Source organism: Pipistrellus hanaki (genome assembly GCF_964339955.1).
Source record: "Pipistrellus hanaki genome assembly, chromosome: 7".
NCBI classification, from domain to species: domain Eukaryota; kingdom Metazoa; phylum Chordata; class Mammalia; order Chiroptera; family Vespertilionidae; genus Pipistrellus; species Pipistrellus hanaki.
The window spans coordinates 31519187-31544730 of record NC_140509.1 but is presented as its reverse complement, the minus strand read 5'-3'; the positions used below and the strand labels follow the sequence as shown (position 1 = coordinate 31544730).

The window sequence follows — 25544 nt, the reverse complement described above, 5'->3', positions numbered from 1 at the left end:
AATACATTTCATAAGGCAACGTACTGTATTATTATCCCTCAGTTAAGAGTCAGTGTAGGTGTTATACTACTTCTGCTTTTTCCTTTCAGGCCTCACCAGATTGATGCTGGCTGTTAGTCCCCATAAATCATTTTAAAGTTTATTTGCATTTTCCTTGATGAAAGACAAGGAAAGGAAAATAATTACAGTTTTCAGTGCTCACTGGGATATTCTGAGAGCTTTCTGCGGTAAATTACAGGGGTGTGATAAACAACAAGAAGCATCACTCATTCCTCACATCTGATTATTTAATATCTTAGACTCTGTCACTTCCATTGCAAACATAAGATTTAATATTCTCAAATGGATTCCTATACTCTCTTATACCTTCTTACAATGTTTAGCTAGAGCTTTGAAATCGAACACTTCGTGAAATCTTATTTTCACACAAAATCCATACAATTTTATGTGCAAATCTTTCTATTTTGCAAGGACAGGATAGGAAAATTTGTTTGGAACTGATTTCCCTCCTCTATTAATATTGATTGATAGCCAGTGGCAACAACCTCTCTAATTCTTCAATACTGTATTATATCATGGACAGTTATCTAACAATTTAAAACCCCTACAGGCACCCACATTAGAAGAAGAAAACAAACATGAAACAGATTAATTATGTAGCTGTTATTAGCTTTTCAAGAGGACTCTTCACTCTACAAAAGGATTCACTACAGATTTCCTTTAAATAGTAAGCTCCACTAGTGCATTTAAGATATAATTAGATCTGCCTAAATTGGATTTGTACACATTTCAGGAACTGATTCATTGTGTAAAGAAATAGCAAAGCCATGTTTGCTTTGCTACATGAAGCAAAAACAGCAAATATGCATATGCTCCATTTAGAAGGTGCCAAACACCCAGCTGTTTGGACAGACCTGAATGTTTGACCATGTGTTTGAGTACTTGTCCAGATGCTCAGTACAATCCATTTGTGGTTTGGAGTCTTTTTGACATAGTAGGAGGATAGAGGCACAAATTCGCTGAAACATTATCTTGCTAAAAATTGATAATGCTGTTCCTTTTACTGCTTTGTGGCTGGACACTTTTAGAAATAGCCACCCAGTGAAAATTTTACAAATGATAATAATCACTTTCATTAAGTGGAGAGGTAGCCCATTTTCAATGTGTTGAATAATCTATATGAAGGGCCTAAAATGAATACTTTAAAATTAATCTGCAAGTTAATTAATCAATAGGAACTCTAAACAGCATTGTTCTTAAGAAAGTAGGATATGAAATGCTAAAATATACTACTTAAAGGTAACAGAATTGAAACAAGACAAAACAAAACTTTCCATTGTATCTTAACTTGGAAACAGGAGCTTTCTCTTCAATAGCATAAAGCTCATCAAAACAAAGTGAGCTGGGACTAGAAGACACAGCTTTCTTTATACGTGACTATTTACCCCCACAGGCCAGGCTGTTGACTGTTGACAAAATAGTATTAGAATTCATGATATAAAGGCCTTATAGTGGCCTGATTTGATATACTCATTTGTGATAACTTTGTAAGTGAATCCTTTATGAAAAAAGATACCGACATCCCAAGTATCAGGGTGTAGGCATCACTTGGCATATTTGGAACAAAAAAGAAGCCTTAGACCTCAGTGCTTCATTGACTGGTGGGAAGGGCACTTCAGTAGACATGTCAGTCTTGATTAAGAAGCAAGAGAATGAGGTTGCTGAATGCTTTGAAGACCAGGTTTTCAGTCAGCCAGGCCATGAAATCCTGGCACTCTCTTAGGCTAGCTAGATGCATAATCTGCAACTTAGTTAGCCATTCAGTAAAATGGGATTAATTTATATGGCACGTTTTTTTCTTTTAATAAGAAATAAATGAGCCATAAACAAAAGTTACTTAAAAATATCCTAGATTCATTTCAGTTTTAAAGAATTTACAAATCATAGGAAATTGATTTCAGCTTTTAATTGTCCTTGGTATTATCCCTGCCCAGTGCCCCATTAAGAAGAGCTAACAGAGAGCCATGACATTGTCATCAGATACATCTGTCAAAAAATTACAACAATAAATATCTGTTTCATTAGTCATCAAAAAATACTATTGGTTATTGTGAACACACGTTGGACTCTGAACATGTGTACCACTGACTCAGTTTTAGTTAAATGAACGTGTGTGAAAAAAGTTGCCCTAATTCACAGTATTTGTGGTGAGAAAACTCTTGCAAAAATACCTGATTTCTTTTAGAAAAGTAAGATATTTTCTCTAATATAGCATTTTCAAGTAGTCCACAGTTCACCTGTACTTGTGTTGCTATTGAATAGATGGGAGAGCCAGTGATTATAATATTTGTAAGCTTTCTCTGTGCTGGGTCAAGTTATGTGCATTGGAATTTAACTAATCCTCACAATATGAAGTAGGCTATATTATTATCCACTTTTAACTGATGAGAAAACAGGAAGTGATTTCCCAAAGTTACACTGATATAAAATGGCAGAAGTGAACTTGAACTCAGTGGTGTTAATAACATTCTTCAGTATATGCTCTGCTGCTTCTGTGGAGAGAGGGAATCTCGGATATAGTTCATACAATTGAAAAGGATAAAAGAGAAAATAAACATGGGTTTTCATTTGACTTGTAACTGAGGCAAGTAAGTTACAAGTTTGCAAGTAGCATTGGGGTGCAGTTCTGGATGAGAATGATGAGAGCCTCCCCTTAGGGTTGGGGATGGAGAACCGAAGACTCTATGGGGACCCAGGAGGTGAGCAAGATCAAGTCCAAAGTAATGGCCTCTACTCATTATGCTGGTGCCCTCAAGGAAACAGGTGTAAAGTGTGAGTGTAAAAGAGTGTCCTGGGCAGTCTGTCCAGAGGCCAGTTTGACTGGAGTGTGCTCCCTGACAGAAATGTGGGTGCCTTTTATTTGCACAGAAATAGAATCTGAGTTAGAACATAGGAACATCTTTTAATATGTTTAAAACAACCCAAATGGGACAGAATTATGAAAAATATATAATTGTCATATATGATTATTTATCTATCATCTATCTATCTATCTATCTATCTATCTATCTATCTATCTAATCTATATCTTTTTTTCCCCTGTAGTAATTCAGTTTCTGGTTTTCTTTTTAAAAAAATTATCTTTATTGCTGAAAGTATTATAGATATCCCCTTTTTTCCTCCATACTGATCCCCTTCCCTAGACCTTATCTATTTCCATGGGTTATGCATATATGCATATAATTTATTTGGTTAATCTCTCCCAACCCACCAACACATCCACGCCTTCCCTTGAGATTCAACAGTCTGTTCCATGCTTCAATTTCTCTGGATCTATTTTGTTCATCAGATTTCACACATGAGAGAGATGATGTGATACTTGTCTTTCTCTGACTGGTTTATTTCGCTTAGCATAATTCTCTTTAATTCTCCCAAATAAACTCCTCTGTTGTACTTGTGACCAAAAGTACACAAAAGTGACTTCATTGTAAATTTCTGCAAACACTTTTAAAGCCATTCTTATTACTATTTGGGTGGCAATTCTTTAGATATGCTCCATCTTGGGAACTAATCAGAACTGTGTTCTCTGAGTCAGGTTTGATTAATGTTCAGAGTATAGACATACTTTGAAATCAGATGAAGTATCTCAGATGTGCAAGTTAAAAGAATAAATGAGATTCCTTAAATGATTAAGATTTATCTTGTCTCCCCCCAATATTCTACAACTGATCAAACTTAAATTATATACTATGTTATCTAATTTATTAATTACTAAAGAATAAAAAGGCTAGACTTGATTTTTGTTTGTTTGAATAATACATTATTTTGGGAGAAAATGTTAATGAAGAAGGATAATATCAGTATGATCTTAGACCTATATTACAGTCTGCATATTTCTAGGGAGGTTTTAAGAATATACTTTGGGTTAAAACGCACCTGACAATTTATCACCACAATAGTGTGAAAATAGAAGGGTAAGCATCCTCTCTCTCTAAGAAAAGCCATGCAGCAACACCTTTCTATCTGCAGCACTTACCACCTGCTCAAAATAAAGGCCTCCTTTGCATAAAGGGACTAAAGCCAAAGGTATTCAATACCGAAAGAAGATATACAATGGCAAACAATACAAGAAAAGGTGCTCAACAGTTCTAATCAACAAGAAAATGAACATCAAAACCACAATGAGATATCACATCACCCCTGTTAGAATGGCTATTAAAGAAGACAAGAGATAACAAATGCTGGCCAGGATGTGGAGAAAAGAGAAACCTTTTGCATTGCTGGTGGAAATTTACATGGGCAAAGCACTATGTTAAACAGCACGGAGGTTCCTCAAGAAATTAAAAATAGAACTGCCATATGATCCAGCAATCCCACTTCTGGATATATACCTGAAAGAAATGCTGTCACAATTGCAAAGAGCTGTCAGCACTCCCATCTTCATTGTAGCATTATTCACAAAAGCCAAGACATTCACCAATGAATGAATGCTTAAAGAAACCGTGATATGTATACAATGAAATATTCAGCTATGAAAGGAAATTTATCTTGCCATCTGTGATAACATGGATGGACCTTAAGGGCATTACTCTAAGTGAAATAAATCAGCCAGAGAAAAACAAATGTTGTATGATCTCATTTCTATGTGAAATCTAAAAACAGCAATAAAAAAACAACAACAAACTGAATTCATAGAAACAGAGGGGGGTGGGAATGGTGAAAGTGGTCAAAGGGTACAAGCTTTCAGATATAAAACAAATAATTCTGAGGCTCTGATGTACAGCATGGTATTTGTAGTTGACAATGCTGTATTGTATACTTGAAAGTGGCTAAGAGAGTAGATATTAAAAGTTTTCACTGCACACACAAATGGTAACTACATGAGGTGATGACATGTTAATTAACTTTATTGTGGTAATCATTTTGCAACATTTACCATATATAAAATCATCACATTCCACATCTTAAATTTACACAATGTTTTATGTAAATTATATCTCAATAAGGCTGGCAAAAAAACCCAAAAACTGAGGTATGTGTGATATCTTTATGATATTTTTATCTTCTGAAATGCACTTTAGTTACTAAACTCTGATCAATTGTTCAGAAGTTTTAAAATCAAGACACTAATCAGCTTTGGGATTTTTACTAACATGAGTTCCTTTAGGACTGTTTAAAAACTCATTAGCAATGACTGAGTTTATATTTCAGAGATTTAGAGAAGGTAAACCTAACATTTTGGATTCTTGACATGGTTATAAGAGACACCTTTTTGTGGCATGCCTATGTTTGATTTATGCATACTCTTTCTCATTGGTCATGCATGAATCTAGTTTTTTTCATGTTTCCAAGTTTAACAATCAGATTTATATTTTGACTCAAAAATTCCTAGTTGTAGTTCTGTATATAAACATAAAAGCCAGCTGTGCCTTAGACCTTGTGTACAGATCATTTGTTGTTATCAAAGGGGTGTATGAGGCTAAAAGGCCACTTGTGACCCAAATGGAAATCTTGCAAATGGAACAGATCTCCAGTGTGCTCTTTGGTCTGTCTATCTGCTCTCTATGTTGAGTTTCAAAAGAGTAAGCAATATACAGCTGAGCATAATTTGTATGAAACAAACTGGAATAGATTTGTTCCAGGCTCAAAAATGATTTCTCCCTGATGTAGACAGACTTGATGAGGTCTTGGTAATATCAGCAAAAACTAGCCATCTGAAACATAGGTAAGAAGAGTAGCTGCCCTCTGCTCATATTATACTGGTTGACATCTTTCAGTTTCCACCTTCAAGGCAAGAATAATTTTCTTGTATTAAATGCTTATTGTTGCACATAACCAATCTCTGTCAATTAGGGCACACAGCCATTTTACCTCATCCTCTCTTTCTCTTCCTTGATAGTTCATCAGGTTTTAGAGTGGAAGTGAGTTCCAGTTCACAGTTCATTCAGATAGTTCTGAGACTATCAATCTGATATTTTTGAACTAAGCAAGAGAGGTCAAAATGGTTGTAAATGAACCAAACTTTCAATTGGGTGTGATTTGAGAATTCAGTGCAATAGTTTAGTTGCAATAGAAAATTTAAGAGCTCAAAAATTCCAGAATAATTCAGAATAAAATATCTTGGGTCTTTTTCCATTTTAAAATAAACTAAGCAATTCTTTGTGGCTGAGGATTGACAGCAAAATGTAGAATTTCTCACCAGGTAACTGCATTAGCAGCAAAACTCATAATGCATTCCATTTGTTGAAAATATCATGAAGGAGCCCTAGCTGGTTCGGCTCAGTGGTTGAGCATTGACCTATGAAACAGGAGTACACGGTTCGATTTTTGGTTGGGGCATATAACCAGGTTGCAGGCTCAGTCCCTAGTAGGGGACATGCAGGAGTCAGCCCATCAGTGATTCCCATCTTTGATGTTTCTATCTCTCTCCCTTTCCCTTCCTCTCTGAAATCATTAAAGATATATTAACCAAGCAGTTGCTGGTTTGATTCCAAGTCAGAGCATATGCCCAGGCTGTGAGCTCCATCCCTAGTGTGTGTGTGTGTATGTGTGTGTGTGTGTGTGTGTGTGTGGGGGGGCGGGGCGGGGGGGGGAGGGGAAGAGAAGGATGTGTGTGTGCAGGAGGCAGCCAATCAATGATGTTTCTCTCTTATCCATGTTTCCATCTCTCTCTCCCTTCCTCTTTCCAAATAATCAATAAAAATATAAAAAAATGGAAAAGAGCATGAACCAAGTGCTATAGTCTTATAGTTCTTGGCCAATTATACTTAATTGTGGTTATTTGAAAAGTGCTTTCTATATTGTAACTTTTAGCAATGTAATGAGAAACCTCATGGACATTGACCCTTATAATTTGTAACCATAGATAAACGTCACTAAAACTGCTTCCAAGTATTTACTTGCATTAGTGATGTAGCTATCACAGAAGATATTCCTCTGTAATAGAAATCCTGAACATTGACTAAAGGTTAAAATGGTAGGCAAACGTTTGAGTGATCTTTGAAACTTTTATACTTCACAGCAACTCTCTTTTTTTTCTAGATAGAACTTCTTATGTGCATTGCATAAATATTATCAACAGTTCTTATATTACATAAACTTTATGTACATTTTAGTTTATAGGTTTCACTTACCAGAATCAAGAGGCAACTTGAGGCCAATTTCGTGTGCTCAGGAATGGTGGAAAACACTGACAAAATCAAGCAACCAAAGACAAGGAGAAAGCTGTAAAATGACAACAAAAAAGAGAAATCTGATGAGAACCTTGCCTTATCACGACAGACTTAATATCTTCTTTTTAACAAGTAAAGCACCAGATCCATGTGACTTAGCACATGTGATTGATTAAATCATACACGCCCTGGAAGGGACAGGCCATTTTTAATAGCAAAATGCAATATGATGTAGGGTGCAAATGGGGGTCCTTTGTAACTGTATTGGTGAAGCGAAGGTTGTGTGTGCTGCATGCTGTATTTAAATGTCCACATTCTATTCAATAGAATCTGGGAATTTCCTATAAACATCTTCCCAAGCAGGGGTTCTGAGAAAGGCCCAGACAGTGTGCTCTTGAACTCCTTATCCCGGGAGCAAGTGCCACAGCTGCTTTCTCTTCAGAGAAGCCAAATCTGCCTCATGTTTACTCTTCTGGTGACATGTCAACTGTTCTAAATAGTTGTTACTAAGCCCCTGGCTCATTTTCAGAGTCTGATATTGCTCATGGATTTTAATTTGTTATATTATTGTTTTTCAATCCTCAACTGAGGATATTTTTTCCCCATTGATTTTTAGAAAGAGTGGAAAGGAGGGAGGAGAGAGAGAGAGAGAGAGAGAGAGAGAGAGAGAGAGAGAGAGAGAGAGAGAGAGAGAGAGAGAGCTAAACACCCCCTTCTCCTGACTGGGTCTGAGGATCAAACCTGCAACCGAGGTATGTGCCCTTGACTGGGAATCGAACCCACGGCCACTTGATGTGCAGGCCAACACTTCTAACCATTGACTCAAACCGGCCAGGGCTATTTCTTTATAATAATAATAATAATAATAATAATAATAATAATAATAATAATGATGGAAGGGCATAATTTCCTCTGATACCCACATGCTGTCTGCTTCTTTATAGTCAAACTACTAGAGAAAGGAGTCCTCAGCTCTGTCTGTTCATATACAATGATAGGCAGCAGAAATCAGGAGCAGACTTTTCTACAAGTAATCTACAGGCAGTTTTTATTCTGAGAAATATTCAACTTCTGAGGGCTAAAGGGTTAACAACAATTTCCCAAGAAAATGTCTAAGAAAAAGGGAAGACTCTGTTGCAAAGTTGAAGTTATTTATCCTGAAATGCAAGATTAAAATAAAACAAATCTAACAATACCTGAGCTACTTGTTCTAGGCCATATTTTTCAACTTTACATATCCCTGGGAAGTGCATATAATAACATCCCTGAAAATATCAGTCTCCATGTTCTTTAGTATGGTGGTGGAGTGGGTTCCCACCTCTTCTGGCTCACCTTGGCAAGTCTTATAAGTCTTTCTACTGCACTTGACTGGGAGCACAAGTGATTGGTGAATTATGGTCTTGGAGACATCTGTACTCTAATGCCTATTTTTACAAGTAAAGTTTTATTGGCACACAGACATACCCATTCGTTTTTGCATTGTCTATGGCTACTGTCATGCTACAACTGCAAAACTGAGAAGTGTGACAGAGAAGTATGGTGCACAAGAGTAAAATATTTACTCTCTGGCCCTTCAGAGAAAAAGTTTCCTGACTCCTAACAAATGCCATGCATTCCTTATCTCTTTATATCTATCCCAACACAGAACTAGAGTGCAAGTTCAAACTGCTTATATTCTATGTGCTTAAAACAATTACCAACATCCACAGAGTCTTTTCTACAAGCTGGACATGGGTCTAAGCCCCTTTCACATGCATCACCACATTATCCTCACATTATTATGGAATAGAAATATCATTATGCCCATTTATAGATATGGAATCTGAGAATTAAGAGCATTTTGTAACTCATCCAAGGTTGTGTAGCAGAAAGAGGGTTCTCTTTGTCCTGTCTGTCTGTCACCCCAGTGTTGCAGAATGAGTGTGCATAGATGAGAATGGCTACAACACTGTTGGCTCAGCGACACTTTTGGGGGTATATGTCTGTCTCTTCACAGTGAGAGGGAGGTAGCTATCGTTCCAAACAGAAGCCTGTAAGGGAAAGGAGTTCACTAGTGAAAAACACCTAGCACACAATGTTAATCACTATTCATCAGACTTTTCACTCATGCGTATAATGATTCAAAATACTTTAGATCATTAAATTGGTCCTAATGGACCGGAAATTATAAACCAGGAATCAAATTCCATTGCCCCTATCTGACTCACAAATTCCTAATGAGAAGATGAAAATCAGGAAATAGTAAGATAGTTTGGAGGATGATGTGGCAGCAAATAAAAGACAGTGACACTTGTTTCTCGGCTGGCGAGTGCCTATTACCGACACATGCCCATGAGCCCAGTCTCCCAGAAAACATTAGGGAAGGCAAGCAGGGGGATTGCTTACTCACTAAGATACCTCCTTCTTCCAAAAGCATCCCAATACTAGCTATCATGGTACTTAAAACACATTTATACCATGATTCATTTGCTAGTCCCTTCTTTATTAAGTTTTTTTGTTTAATATTTTTGCTTCATGTCATTACTTTGCCCATTTTCTTCCTTGAGTTGTTGATCTTACCCTTTCTAACGAGTAGCTTCTGCACTAGAATTATGTTATTGCTAGAGGGCCCATCTGAGGACTGCAAGCCAAATGCCTCCAATATTCCAGCTGTCCAAAGGGCTATGGATAGTCAAATACATTCATTGATTTATTAATTCCTTCCCTTTTTCCTTCCCTCAGCCACTCAGCTGCTTATCCAAGTAGCAAATATTAATTATGTATATAATACTATGCTCAATCTTGGGTATATAACAATAAATAGGGTTCTTTACCCACCTTCAGAACTTAGGATCTGTTGAGGCACACAGAATACTAAAAACAGATGTAAACAGAAAGTAAAATTCTGAGTGATGATTGCAAAGATAGGAAAAGTACAAGAGGTGACAGAAGTATACAGAACAGAGAGGTTAGGCACAACTAACTATAGTTAGTTTGTGGAGTCAAGTGCAAAGTGAAAATGCAGGGACCTTTATTAAAAAATTACTAAAAATGTCAAGATGATGAGAGCAGAACATGACACCAAGTGTTGGGTCCTTCTAAATGTTGGGTTCTTGGGACTACATGCCCATGAAGCCGGACTTGCAGTTAGGAAAGACGTTCTGAAAAAACCACTGACCAAACTCAGTCTTTAAGGTCCAGCAGGAGTTGCACAATGGTTGGAATGACTAGTTCATGAGACTATGGGCTAAGGCCAGGTGCAATCACAGTGTCACTAAAATCCACTAGTTAATCAGTAAATTACAATTAGTGAACCCCTGCCAGCTAGTTTATTCTTTGGTGGCACATGGAAAATGTAAGGTAGGTCATTCCTGCAATTCACTTTCTGTATAGGGATCATTTCAGCTCAACTGAAAACATGCACTGAGTACCCATTGTAAAAGAGACTGCCACGCACTACCGAGGTACAGGATGAATGAAAGCAAGCCCTACCCTGAAAATATAGTGCCGTGGATGAGGTGAACATATGGATCTTAATGAAGGATTGAGCCCGATAAGTTACAAGAAAAATGCTATAGAGGCTGTAGTGGGGAGGGCTGTATTCCACCAAATTGAGAATGGTGGAAGCACACCAAAAAAGTCTCCAAAAATGGGTGGTGCTTGCGATGGTCTTTGGAGGAAGGGTAGGGCTTCGACCAGAGAAGCTTCTGGGGAAACAGATTCCAGAAGGGGGTGGGGTGGGGTGGGTGGGTACAATATGAGAAAGGCAACAAGCCAGAAAATAAAGGAGGTAAAATAGTTGCTCTCTGTTTTATGGGACAAAAAGTTATTGAGTTAGACTACAGCACTGGGTCAGTCTGGTAGCTGAACTGGGAGTCTGTGGACAAGATCAGGGGAAAGCTTGTATGGCAGGATCTGTCTTTAGTTCAGTGGCATTGCCCTCTGGTAAAATCAAGTTGGCAGAAGTGTATGTTAGGATGTATTTGAATAGTTGAGTAGCACAGGCAAGGGTAGTGGTAATCTATCTAGGTTAGTGGTGATCTAGGTTAGGCTGTAAATGAGAATAGAATAAATAGAGGAGCTCCTTGCCTTTGCAGGTTATTGGGTTTGGGAGTAAAGTTTGGGAAGGAGGTGTGGTGGTTGGAAAGTCTGAAGCTCCCATATCTCATTTTTGGTGATGCTCCTAACAGGTCAGGAGGAGAAAAGTCAGGAGGAAAAACTGATTTTTGGAGAAGAGGATAAATCCTATTGAAGGCATCCATAGAGAGTGTGGATCTAAATCTTGGGCACAAAGTCTGGTTGGAAACATGAAAGTACTTCTTTCCTAGAGGAAGTTAGTATGTGGAAGATGTTATCCTCAGGAAAGTTGTAGACCAAGCATGTTAAGGTTTAGCTAAATAAAGAAAAAAGATATTTGGAAAACATTTCCTGATGTTGGAGAATGACATTATGGAGAACAAGGAACATGCTTTATTATACTAGAAAAAGACCCTCTGGCTGGGGAAGCACTGAACCAACATGGAATAGCCCCGGGAAAGTGACAGTGTTTAGATATCAGACTCATTGGCAGTGACATGGTGCCCTGCTGGGTTTTGAGTGTGACTGCTGACATTATTGCTTCTGAGGGTTCCATGTATACTGACCACTGACCAGTACCCTATTCCACTTCTTTACTGGTTGGATAAAACTGGGAGCAGAGGCAAGAGTCATAGGATGCAGGGTGTCTTAATCTAGGGTCCATGGGCCCCCAAAGGGCTTTTGAATAGGATTTAGGAGGGTTGTGAATATAGATGGGAAAATTGCATTTGTATTTGTCATTAATATTGGTAACAAACCACGATGGTTTTAGAAGTATTTATGACTTCCCCATTCATAGAAATCATAGATATTTTCATATCCCATTTTACAATTGTAGATGAAACCATAATTGTTTCATCTTAAATATTGATTTTGCTCATCACTATGTCAGGATTATTGTAGTTATTAGCCTCAATGCCGGGGGTTGCTTTTTAATGTATTGATAAAGAAGTACGTGTGCTACTATATCAGAAACTTATTTAATACTTTAGTAGTAGCATTTCAACATCATTTTTTCTTTTGTAATCAAATGTGTTTTATGCATTTAAAAACGTTGTCCTTAGGGATGGTTCATAGGTTGATGGTTATCAGACTGTTGAAGGGTCCATGGTACATACAGATGCCTGTGGTGGGGGATTAGGAAGAAGGGGCTAAGATCTAGAAAATGGGTAATTTTGGCATATGTCACCAACTTACTCAGAAAAGTTTTAAGATAAGTTAGAAAAATAGGGATATTTCTTCTTTTATACATTAATCCCAAAATACTATAAAACTCATATTCCTTCAAAATTATTCTGTAACAGCCATTGGTCTTTATTTTGCCTGAAGCAATAATTTCTATTTTCTTCCTGAAAAAATTCTCTTGACCCAAATCTTTTGGCCAAAATTCTTCTTCAGAAAGCATTGATTATGATAAGAGGAGAAGAAGGGCATCCTATTTAATAAAGAGGGAATATGCCAATTGACTGCCCTCCCCTCAAAGATGGCAGTGCCCACAGCCAATAAGGAGGGAATATGCTAATTGATTGTCCCACCCTCAAAGACAGTGGCACCCACAGCCACAAGATAGTGGTGCCCAGTCCCCTCAGCTCCACAGGGGTGCAGACTCTTGGCCTTGCCGCGCGCCTGCCTCTGGAGTCCCCAAGTCCCCTCAGCCCCCCAGTCACTCATCCCAAGGCGCAGGCAAGCCTCAGATGGAGGCTGTCCAGCTGATGCCCAAGGTGCAAGCAAGTCTCAAACGTCAGCTGCCTAGCTGCCCAGGCTGGCCCTAGGTGCAGGCAAGCCTCAGGCAACCAGGGCTGAGCGAGGCTTGCTCTGCCAGCAGTGACAGCAGCAGAGGTGTGATGGGGAGTCGCCTTCCCCTGATCGCTGGGTCGCTTCCTGTCCCTGAGAGCTCCCAGACTGTGAGAGGGGGCAGGCCGGACTGAGGGATCCCTCTCCAGTGCATGAATTTTCATGCACTGGGCCTCTAGTTTATGATAAAAATATTATCAGTTCAACAGCCTATAAGTGTATTCAATAAAACAACCACCACAATTTTCTTATGGGTTAATTAAGAATATATTTGTCAGACTTAATTTGATAAAAAAGCTTTACTTGGAAATATCATGGTGCTTGTGAGATAATGTCCAGTTTTCAAAGCTTGTGCTTCAAGCATGCATTCTTTTAGAAAGAATTAAAATGATACAAAAACTAATCATTAGGAAAAGCTCAACTGATGTTTCATCAAATGAACCATGGCAAGTTACATAATGTCATGCACCCAAGTACAACCCCAGACACTCACAAGCAATTATGAATAACACAATGAAGAAAGAAGTAGAGCTGGTGTTTAGAGTAGACATCTCAATGAATTTAGCTCAGTGGAGCAGGTACATTTACAGAATGAATCTTGTAGACCGAAACAACCACACATTTCCACCTAGAAGCCGCTCTCTGCAAGTTTTTGGATGGACTTACAACTTTTCATGGCACAACGGCCCATGTAAGTGAAACATTAAAAAAGCTTTGGGAGGGAAAAGATCTTAAAAGTCTTAAAGGGAATGGAATCTTGGGATTAAGATAAAAAATTTTCATTAAGAAGTAGTTATAGAGTTTTTTTTAAAGGAAATAATTCTTCAGCAAAAACTTCCAAAGGAAATTTATTTTATTTTATTTTATTTATTTTATTGATTATGGTCTCACATAATTGTCCTTATTCTCCCATTCCCATCCCAAACCCCTCCCTAGATTTGACCCTGCCTCTGATTTTGATATGTTTTTAAGTATTGCTTTGATAAAGTGTGTACTTCAGCACATTTGATGGAAGTGCTCACAAGTGCATTATGAATTATAATGGCTGAAATACACATGCTAGCCTTAGTGACTGTAGATGACTCGCTGGCTGGCATGACATCTTCTAGAGATAATGCTGCCTAATGGAATTAAAGCCTTACCATCAGATGAATGGCTGAAAATCACTTTTTTTTTTTTTTTAATTCCCTGTGTTTCAAGTTTACCCTTCTCTCTAAACTGGGAACTTTGCAAAAATCCTTCTGCATAATTTTTCCATACAAGAAAGGCATTTTGCACATGAAATCTATCCACAGCATGCTCAGCTTCCATTGCATAACAATAAAAATGAAATATGTCATTTTTGGTGTCTGTAAAGGTGATTCAGAATATTTACTTATAAACACAGCACAGCCTGGCTGGTGTGGCTCAGTGGTTGAGCATTGACCTAAGAACCATAAGGTCATGGTTCAATTCCTGGTCAGGGCACATGCCTAGGTTGTGGGCTCCATCCCCAGTAGGGGGCGTACAGGAGGCAACAAATCGATATTTCTTAATGATGTTTCTATTTCTCTCTCCCTCTCCCTTCCTTTCTCTGAAGTCAATAAAAAACATTTAAAAAATAAAAACACAGCACAATTCTGTTTTCCAAATGCATTAAATCCTACATATTAGCAAATACCCTTATCCATAAATACTGTCTTTGTGAGGTTGTATCATCAGCTAACAGTTTTAAAAAATGGAATGTATTTTACATGTGTGTGGTGTGAAGAAGAAATGGGAAAGAATGGTCTCTGCTCACACAGTGTGTTTCTGTAGAGGACTATGGCCGATGTAAATGAGCTAGAACAAGGCAAGGGGATGCACAGTAGTTCACAATCCTCCCCTCAGAGCAGTCCCTGAACTCTACACACAGATAGAGAACACACTCAGCCTGATTTTCACTCAGGATCAGATAATTCCTGTGGCTAGTAGAATTTCTGACTGGGCTCCTTTCAAGACAGGGATTAGTTTTAAGCCATCACTAATAGACCGCTGTGCAGATGGTTTTCCTTGAACCCTTCCAGCAGCCAGAACCCACCCAGGACTTAAGGCAGCACAATGCTGTTACAGATGGCTTCACTGCTGAAATTCTTTTTTCCCGTCTGAGTCAGGTCTCTGTATCCAGGCCCATGACTCACTGGTCTTCATTCCGGCCCTGCTACGGAGGACATGTGCTCCCTCCTCCGTATGTTAGTTTTTCAGATACTTGGTTTTATCATGACTTCCCCGTCAGTCTTCAGATGAAATCTACCAAGCCCAGTTCTTTGTCTACTTTGCATATGGAACATTGTTCAGATTTGTCATTCTTCTTCTCACTGCTATGTAGATATACCCAGTGTGTTCCTGCATCCCTCAAAGTTAGACTCAGTCTGAGCAACAGGCTTAGCATTGAGTCATGAACATGAAAGATCTGCACTGATGATTCTTGCCAGGGAATCCAAGTTCAAACTTTCCACTGCCTAGCTGCTAGCAAAAGTTTGGTTTCAAAGAGAACTGTCTTGGAGATATTCATTTGCTTATTTTCCTGTATTTTTCTTACCACACCACAGGGTCTGGAGCGAACCTGGGCATTGACAACCTGAGGACTTGGACCTCATTCCCTTGACCACTCATGGGATACTTTTGCTAAAAACTCTGATTTTTTGCTATTTCCTTGAGGAATAAAAAGCATTCAATCAATTACTATATTTTAAGTTTTTTTTCCATACTTCACATTATATTTATCTAGTGAGGTAGCATGTTGACGGGTCTAAAATTATAAGGCATCAAGTAATGGTGGATAAAACTGAAGAACTGTTATTAATAAACTTAATAAATCTTGAAAAATGTAACAGGTGCCAAAGGACCAGAGAGAGGAAAATATTCTGTCAGAAAAAGAGTAAAGTAGAGACTCTAGACTTGTATATTGATAATCTCAATTACAGCTTTTAGAAATATTCCAGATATAATAGAAAGCAAATTATTTATAGTAAATTCAAAAGAACAACCTATGATTTCTAGAAAGAAATAAAAGTTAACCACCATGAAGAAACACAAAATTATGCTTGTGTTCTGCTTTGATAGGCTTACCACCTTGTTATAATAGGGGAATAAAATAGATAAAATGTCTTGATTGCAGCAAAGCACTGAAAAGTGTTTTATAATATTCTTGAGGAAAAAGAGAATAAATTTAGGCAGGATAATATGACTTTTGGGAAAAGTCTCCAGAGATGAGCCACCATTATTTTGTAAGAAGTCTCTGAAGACAAGTGTCTTGAAACAATTGAAATTCCATGATCCATCAAACAAAAACATCATGTTACTTCAAGAAAAAAACAACAGGGTGTTGCTTTATGGAGACAGTAATTTTATTTTATTTTGTATTTTTAAAAATATATTTTATTGATTTTCTACAGAGAGGAAGGGAGAGGGAAAGAAAGTCAGAAACATCTATGACAGAGAAACACCCACTGAGCCAAACCCGTCTTGGCAAGACAGTGATTTTAAAATGTATGTTTTTAGTTTTTATTGGCTTGAGAGAGGGGTGTGGGAGAGGGGGGAGAGAGAGAGAGAGAGAGAGAGAGAGAGAGAGAGAGAGAGAGAGAGAGAGAGAGAGAGAGAGAGAGACATGCATTAACTATTGATCATCTGCCTCCTGCACTCCCCCTTCTGGGGAATGAGTCTACAACTAGGGAATCAAACTGGCGACCTCTTGGTGCATGGGTTGACTCTCAACCACTGAGCAACACCAGTCTGGCTCCTAGGAAGCTTAGAGGTGAATTTGCGATCCACGTTAATAATGGTGCAGATCCAACTACTATACGTGTTTATGGATTACCTTCACCACCGATTTCTTTATATCACCTTGCCTTCACTATATTATTTCAGTCACAAATATTTACAGACACTGGGAACTTAGGCATGGTTTGTGCCTAACAGGGCTCTCAGTTTGGTGGGAAGACAGACCTTTGCTTTTTTTTTATCCACATGTTAGCAGACTAAAGTTCTTTCTTGATGACACAGAGTATTTTGGATATATTGATTAAATAGGAAAATGATAAAGATGTGGTTTTGGTTATCACTGCTATTTACTTCTTGGAATAGGAGTATTAATGCAACTTAAAGGTGCATTTTTCAAAAAGAAGCAAGTCACACTATTGACTCAAATATTGCTTAATGTAAACTAAACCCAATAGATTTCTCTCACTTGGATTTTTGAAAAGTTTTTTTTAAAATATTTATTATTTTTTAAACTTTGTATTATGTTAATATTGATTCGTTTATACCTAACATGAGCTCCCAGCTCCCTGCTCCAAGAATCTTCAAATGTCTTACTTTTGTCTTCAGAGATTTCTTATAAACCCCATGGCTCATCTCTGGAGACTTCTCACAGGTACAAATTCTCCCAAGAGTCTTATCATCCTGCTTGAATTTCTCCCCAGTTTCTTCAAAGTTATTATAAAACACTTTCCAGTACTTTGCTGAAATTAGGACATTTTTTTCTACTCTATTTCTTTGATATAGCAAACTGGCAAACCTATTCAAATAGGAAATAAGCATAGTTTAATGTTTCTTGTGAATCTGTGCTGCTTTCTAGGAACCATAGTCATTCTTTTGATTTGATTAGAAGTCATTTGCTTACTATGCTATCTGGAATATTTCTAGTTGTAATTGAGTGTGTCAATATACAAAGTCCAGAGTTCCTTTCATTACTCTTTTTGACACTCAGAATAGTTTTTTCTCTCTGGTCATTTGTCACCAATTGCATTTTCAGGGTTTATTAAATTTTATTAAACGTTTTTCAGTTTCATCCACAAATCATTTGATGCCTTATAACATAATAAATTTGGCCCAAGTGCCACTCACTCATTAGAAGTGGCCAATAATTTGCCCATTATATAATTTCATTTTCTCTGAACCACACTTAAAAAATTCGTTTTAGTTTGAAAATCATGCTTTTTGATGTAAAACAACAACAACAACACACACCAAGAGGTTAGAATTTGGATAGCTCTTCCTTCTCTGTGTAATTGTAACAACACTGGTCCCCAACAGTAGGACTATACATGCCTTCCATTGTCCCCATGGTTAAAAATGCATAGTAAATGTCTGAGTTCTTTGGAAAATTTCTGGGTGAGATGTCTGAATAGACAAGGTTAGTTTCTTTCAATATTCCTTCTTTCTAGCTCTCCTAATAGGTTTCTGTCTTTTGTTTTTACTCTTTTTAAAAAATATATATTTTATTAATTTTTTACAGAGAGGAAGGGAGAGGGATAGTTAGAAACATCGATGAGAGAGAAACATCGATCAGCTGCCTCTTGCAACCCCTCCTCCCCCCCCCCCCCCCCCCCCCCCGCCACTGAGGATGTGCCCACAACCAAGGTACATTCCCTTGACCAGAATAGAACTAGGGACCCTTGAGTCCCCAGGCTGACGCTCTATCCACTGAGCCAAACCAGTTTTGGCTTGTTCTTACTCTTATTAAAATTGTTTTCCTGGAGCAAAATCATAGATAGAGAACATTTTGATGGTTTCAGGATGGGTAAAAGGGGGAATGAATTAAAATGTACAAATCTTTCATTACAAAAACAGTCACAGGGATGTAAAGTACAGCATAAAAAATATACTAGTAGTTTATAATATTATAATAACTACGTCTGGTGTCAAATGGGCACTAGACTCATTGGGGTGATCACTTCCTAAGAGATATAATGTCTAATCACTATATTGTCACCTGAAACTAACAGGTGACAATAACAACAAACAAGTGACTTAAAAAACAAACATAAGTAAAAAATAAATTGTTTTCTTGACTTCTATGTTCTCTGCCTGTTTCCATCTGTGTTTTTAAAAAAGGATCCTACCTCCTTGGGAAGTGGTCTTGAGATGGGAAAGTTTAGACTTTTCAATTGTTGCCCCATCTTCAGGTACCGATCATAATTCTGAATTCTGTGGAGCTACTCTCTTGGTCTAAAGTCAATTGAATGAATCACAGCCTATCAAAATTAAATTAAAAATATCTTTTTTTGATAGCAGTCAAAAAGCGTATTTTTTCATCCTGGTAGACGAGGAAAGCACGTTTTACATCCCGGTAGACTGAGCAGGCAGTCATCACTGAATGGAGTGCCTGGGAATGAATGGTCTTGCTGAAGAACAAGGCCCTTATTTCTTAAAGGGCCTTAGGTCTGCAAGTTAAAAACCCATCAGTCAGGTTCTTGCCTCGGTAAGCTGTTTCTGTGTCCTTTCCAGAAAACATAATTGAGATTGAAAACTGGTATATACTATTTAGTGACAATGCATTTAAAAAAACCCCACAAAATTGGTTTTTCCTACTGTCATATATTCAATGCATGCAATAGGAGAGCATTCTATTTTTGATATATATTTTATATTCTTGTTACCCTGTTATATTTTCCTCTGAGCAAACAGCACCATCTGAAATTCTTATATGTTTTGGGCTCCTCTGCTAGAATGTTCCTTGAGGGCAGAAAATTATCTCCCTATTTGCCACTGTATTACTAACACTCAGAACCAGGCCTGGTACAACTACTAAAAAATTCATTTATTTATGCCACTTATAGTAGCACCCTGGGCCTGCTATGCACAATACAGTGTTTCATATGCTGTAGGTATGGAAGTGAATAAAATAGACTAAAATCTCCGCACTGACAGATTTTACGTTCTAGTAGAAGACTGGGTCATACTAGCAGACAATGTAGATACTAAAATGTATGCAGTGTTAGAGAGTGATAACTGCTAAGGCAGGTAGAAGGAGGGGGGAGGGAGGAGGTGGTGGTGGAGGAGACTCCACATGCAGCAGAGAAGGAGAACAGGATGCAGACTTGGGGGATTTGCAAGTTTGGACAGAGTGCCCGGGGAGGCCTTTCTAAAAAGGTGCCATTTATTGAATTGCAGAAGTGAAATTTCACGCTCCATCGCTCCACCGCTCCGTCGAGCCAAAGCAATGGTGCATTAGAAATTCAGCCGGCACAGACCTTCCAGCCCCGCTCCCTGAAGAACGGCTTTCATCACGCCAATTCCTCGCTTTGAAACGTATGGTTCCTCTCTCCTGCCGTCATTTCCAAACCTATTTAGTTCCTAAGCTCCCCACCAGAACATTAATTCCTCCGTTCTTCCAGAGAGGCCCTCTGGGCAGGCCTGTCTCCTTTCTATTTTCTGCACAATGTCATGCTGTAATATAATAATGTGATATAATAACCCAACGTCACCCTTCTGTGCGCGGCTTCTCCTGCCTGCAGCCACAGTCAGCGGGTCACACGTCCGTGGTCTGTCTCCAGGCTCCGGCTTTCCGTCCCACTTAGCCTCACAGACCCCATGGCCTCTCCCCTGCAGCTGTTTTAACAATGAAATGAGAGCATCAAGCTCAAAAATTTGTGTCCTAACGTAACCATTAAATACACAAATATACAAATGAGCTTAAAAATGCTCACTGAACATCATGTGGGCACCTAATTGCTACTTGACTCCAAGTTTTGAGTCGCACGGATAATATTTATGACCAAGAATTAAAGCGACTTATCATCTAAGATCTTTGCTTATCAAGCATGATATTTGAAAATGTAAAACATGAAACCGTGCTCAGCAGAGTCTGAGAGGCTGACATAATCCAACGGTGAGCCTAAGCAAACCCTTGGGATGACAAGGTCCTAGTTGGGTTCGAACCTGTGCGATGGTGTTCTCAGGGTGGACCTGTCACGGGGTCTTCCTGACACACAGCAGCTTTGGTGAGCTGAACCTCAGGGTGCTGTCCCTCCTTAGCCTAATTCCTGGGAAGCGACGTGAGGCTGCCCTGAAGTAGGACACTGCGAAGCTGCCGGACTGCTGTCAGCTCGTGGGCATGAGTCATTGACTAGACAGAGACTCATCATTCAAATGACCACGAATGACTGCCCACCCAGGCTGTCATGGTAATGAACGGCAGTCTGCTCCACCTGACTGAGAAAGGGGCCACATCAGGAGAAGGCGCTAATTATAGCCATGAATGAAATAAAAGTGACCCGTAAAGGGAGAGGGAGAGACAGTATTTGTAAAAATCTATGGGAATGTTCCTTTTAAAGTCATCTTTTCAAGGGATAATTTTGGTGCGACACTGTGGAAAGTAACCCAGTCTAATAGTTTTGATACTATGAACCCATGTGGATTAAATTTTCCATGCTTCATTTCAAAGGGTCTGTTTATGCAAGAAAGTGAATTGTGACAAAGGTTGAAAACATATGTTGAAAGATGTTTTGACGATAGTTGTCTGGCCTAAATCGTTTTGCCGTAAAAAAGGTTGTAAATTTATTAGACAAATATTGACTTAATCATTGCCACTTGTTGTGAATATATGATAACAACCATTACATTATCTGAAAACAAAAAAATAGAAATTCCGAAGGACATTTATTTAAATATTATTATCGGGAACAAAAGTAAAAGGGGCTAAAAATAGTCTTAAAGTTATTCTTTCCTGCAAACAAAAAGCTATTTTTAAAGTACTATATTTGATAATAAAAATTCTATTATGAATTTGGTTCCTTTCAACTGATTAAACCCACATGACCCAATTGCTTTAAAAATAGGCTTTCCCTGAAAGGTTTTCTGAGAGCATTCATACTTCATGGGGAATCTCTGTGCAGCTCTTTGTCGCACATACACACAAGAGGACCCAGCATGCAATGGGAGTTTTAAAGCTCTCACAGAATAAAAAACTTGTAACCAGGTTATGCTATGAGGGCCATGGCGGTGAAGTGGGAATTGCTACCGGTGTTCTCTACTCTATTTGGCTTACAGAAATAAAGTAGAAAAGTAACTAAAACAGCAGAAAACAAAATCTTCCTGACTAGTTAAAGGACTTTTGGCAGCGGACTTTATGAAGTGGTACAACATCAGGAAAAAATAAACTCAGCAGACAGATGTCTCCAGAGAGTAATAACCATAAACCCTGAAACTACTACACCTGTAAGTACCTGCCCAGGGGATATGGAAGATACATGTTTCTCTCGGGACTGGCCCACAATGGCACTTGTTGCTCTTGCTGACCCCAGTCGAAAGAAAGCTCAAAGCCAGCATCACACTGTAGATTCACTGAGTTATTTTATGGACCAGCAAAGCTGGCAAGCCATAGACAGACACTAGACAGCACGTACTTTTGGCCTCTGAAAATATATTTGCAGTCAGCTTAAAAAACTGTACACACACTTGCAGGACTAGGTAAGAAAGCAAAAGCATCTGCTTTCTCTTGCTGCTGCCATATAGATAGACATACATTTGTGTGTACGTGTGTGTGTTCAAAACATTGAAGGTGGTGACTTCATGTAGATATAAACACAGCCTAAACAAAAGTGGAGGAGACAAAATGTAGCTGTGCTTAACATAATATTATGCCCTTCAGTGAAGGGTTTAGAGCTGTTTACTTAAACTTTATTGTATTGTTTCAGGTGCAGAGTTAAAACTAAATCATGTGAAGTGGTGACGGATGATGTAAAAGTTGCAGGTGATAACTGTATGGATGTTTGGCCCTGAATCCTCAGTTTTTGTGGGTACTGATCCTTCTCTCTTAAAATGGAAGCCTATCTCAGTTTTCTTATCAGTAAGCTGGCAGAGATGCGCTAAATGAACCCTAACATCCCTGCCAGTCAGCAATTCAATGGTTTCTGGATACTGTGATGTTTTGAGAGCAGCGGCAGGAAGGCCATGCTACCGAAGTGTCAGAAATGAGTTCTTCAATGCATGAGGCTAACAGGGACCCAGAAGCATCACCTGAACAATAAACTCCCCAAACTGCCCAGCAAGCGTGGCTCAGTGGTTGAGTGTTGACCTGTGAACCAGGAGGTCACAGTTTGATTTTAGGGCACATGCCTGGGTTGCAGGCTTGATCCTCAGTGTGGGGTGAGCAGGAGGCAGCTAATCAATGATTCCTACCATTTATGTGTCTCTCTCTCTCCCTCTCCCTCTCCTTTCCTCCCTAAAATCAATACAAATATCAATATAAACAAACAAACAAAACCCCAAACCAAAACATTATTTTCTACTTCTTGCCATAAGACATTCTCAGCTGTCTTTGCCCACTAATTATTGCAATCTGCAGGAAAGGAAGGGAAAGGAGAAAGATTTACAGCAGGGACTGTCAAGCTTTCCTGTAAAAGACTAGATAGCAAATATTTTGAGGCATACCGGCTCTCTTGTAGCTGCAGCCTCAGCCAGTATGTAAATGAATGGGTGTGGCTGTGTTCTAATAAAACTTTATTTACAAGAACAGGTGGTGAACCAGATTTGGTATACCAGCTGTAGATTGCTAACCCTATATTTAGAGCTGAGCGGGCCACGAAGTGATTTCCATTCTCAGCTGGCAAGACAATTGCAATCCTCCTGATCGGTAGCTAATCCCCAAGAAAGGTTTTCAGTGTATCTCCTCCCACTCAAGTCCTTGTGAAAAAGCCCATCATGAGTGTACTTTTACTCCAGAATTTTTTCATATTTAAAGGTTCTCATTCAAAATAATTTTAAAATGAGAGAAAAAATTTGTCTATAGAACTGAATGCTTTTTGTCTCTTTAAATATAAAAGTAGCCCTGACTGGTTTGGCTCAGTGGATAGAGCATTGAGCTGTGGACTGCAAGGTCCCGGGTTCAATTCTGGTTGAGGGCATGTACTTTGGTTGCAGGCTTGATCCCCAGTGGGGGGCTTGGAGGAGGCAGCTGATTGATGTTTCTCTTTCATTAATGTTTCTAACTCTCCATTCCTCTCCCTTCCTTTCTGTAAAAAGTCAATACAAATATTTAAAAAAACATAAAAATAACCAAAGGACAAATAAATGCAGGCAAGGTGATGTCACACATTTGAAAGTTTTTTTGTTTTTTTTTTTGGCAGAACTAAATTTAATACTACTTTTTGATTGACAGGACGAAGAGAAAACCAATTTCCTTTCTTTATTTCCATTTTGTCATTTGATTTAGATAAAATAAGCACCAGCTGATCAGAAGAGTATTTGATCTTTGTCTTCTCTATTTAATGTCGCAAAGTGGAAAACATTAATTGAGAGAAGAGCAATAGTAAATCAAAGAGATATTATTATCTGCAATGGGTATCAGGCAACTTTTCCATCATTATAAAATTTTAAGCATTTGAAAAGTTTCCCAGAGCATCTCTCTTTGCCATGAAGCTTTGGGAAACATAAATTAATTTAATTCTCTCAAATTTCAAAATGATTTTCCATAATAATTCAGTGTTGTAAAGGATTTCTATAAAACCCTTACCCTCCAATAAAAAAGCAAATGCTAGAATGTGCCTATGTACATACATACTTTTAAAATGCATCTGAGAATAGCTCTTTAACATTAAATGCTTGGAAAAAATCCATAGCATCTCTAAAATGTACTGTAAACCCCAGAGTTTTAACATTTTCCTTTCCATGAAGTAAAATGAAAAATTTTTAGATATGGATTTTCTTTTTACTAATGAAAAAATTTATAATCCTATCAATTGATTTAACTGTGATAATCAGGAACGTAAAGCCAGTAAATTATTACCTAAGGGCTACATGCTGTTGAAAATGGTCCTTTTTTCCCCCCCTCCTTTGGGGCATTGGTGAGTAAATGAATGGATATTGTTTTCTTCTGTTTGCCAAGATATTTTCTTTTTAGTTTTATTTAGTGAGTCTGGAAGGTTAGGTGGAACCCGTGTTGGATTAGGTATTAGAAGGCCTGGATTTTAACTTTGCTTCACTACTTCCTACCTTGGAACCTGTGATGGTTAATTTTACGTGTCCACTTGATTGGCTGTGGGGTGCCCAGATTAAACATTATATCTGAGTGTGTCTGTGAGGTGTTGCCAGATGAGATTGGCCTTTGAATTGGTGCACTCAGCAAGGTAGATTGCCCTTCCCAATGTGGGTGGGCATTGTCCCATCTCTTGAGGACCTAAGTAGGACAGGAAGTATAAAAAGGTAGAACTCACCCCCCCTTTTCCTGCTTCACTGCATAAACTAGTACATATCCTCTCATCTTCTCCTGCCTCTGATCTGAGAGATTTATCCCATCAGCTCCCCTGGTTCTCATGCCTTAGGACTGAGTTACATCACCAGCTTTCCTGGGTCTCTAGCTTGCTGATGGCAGATTGTGAAACTTTTCAGCCTCCATAATTACAGGGGCTGATTCCTTATAATAAATATCACACACACACACACACACACACACACACACACACACACAATCTCCTGTTTGTTCTGTTTCTCTGGAGAACCTTGACTAATACAGAATGCTTGGCCAAATCTCTTATCTCCTCTGAGCTTTGGTTTCCTCATTTGAAATGAGAAGTTTAATACGTGTCACAGGTAGGTAAGATTTGATTATGCATGTGATGAAATAAAAGTATTATACAAACTCATGGTACTCTTGTGAGAGGATTATAAAGTCCTTGAGAACAGGCCTTTGCCTTAATTCTTTAACTTTAATCTAAGAAAAATTTATTAAACACCTACTAGGCCCCAGTATTACCCACCAAGGCTTTATACAATGAAGCA

At 38.4% G+C, this 25544-nt stretch overlaps 1 protein-coding gene across 4 annotated transcripts in view; it reads right to left on the bottom strand.

The window, feature by feature from the left end:
* The window catches only part of KCNQ5 (potassium voltage-gated channel subfamily Q member 5), a 497952-nt gene that overhangs the window by 165588 nt on the left and 306820 nt on the right, over window positions 1-25544 (bottom strand). For all 4 annotated transcript variants that reach the window (XM_084889231.1, XM_084889228.1, XM_084889229.1 and 1 more), the window contains exon 2: window positions 7134-7224. In XM_084889231.1, coding sequence (XP_084745357.1) covers window positions 7134-7224 — 91 coding nt within the window. The remainder of the gene's footprint in view (window positions 1-7133; window positions 7225-25544) is intronic.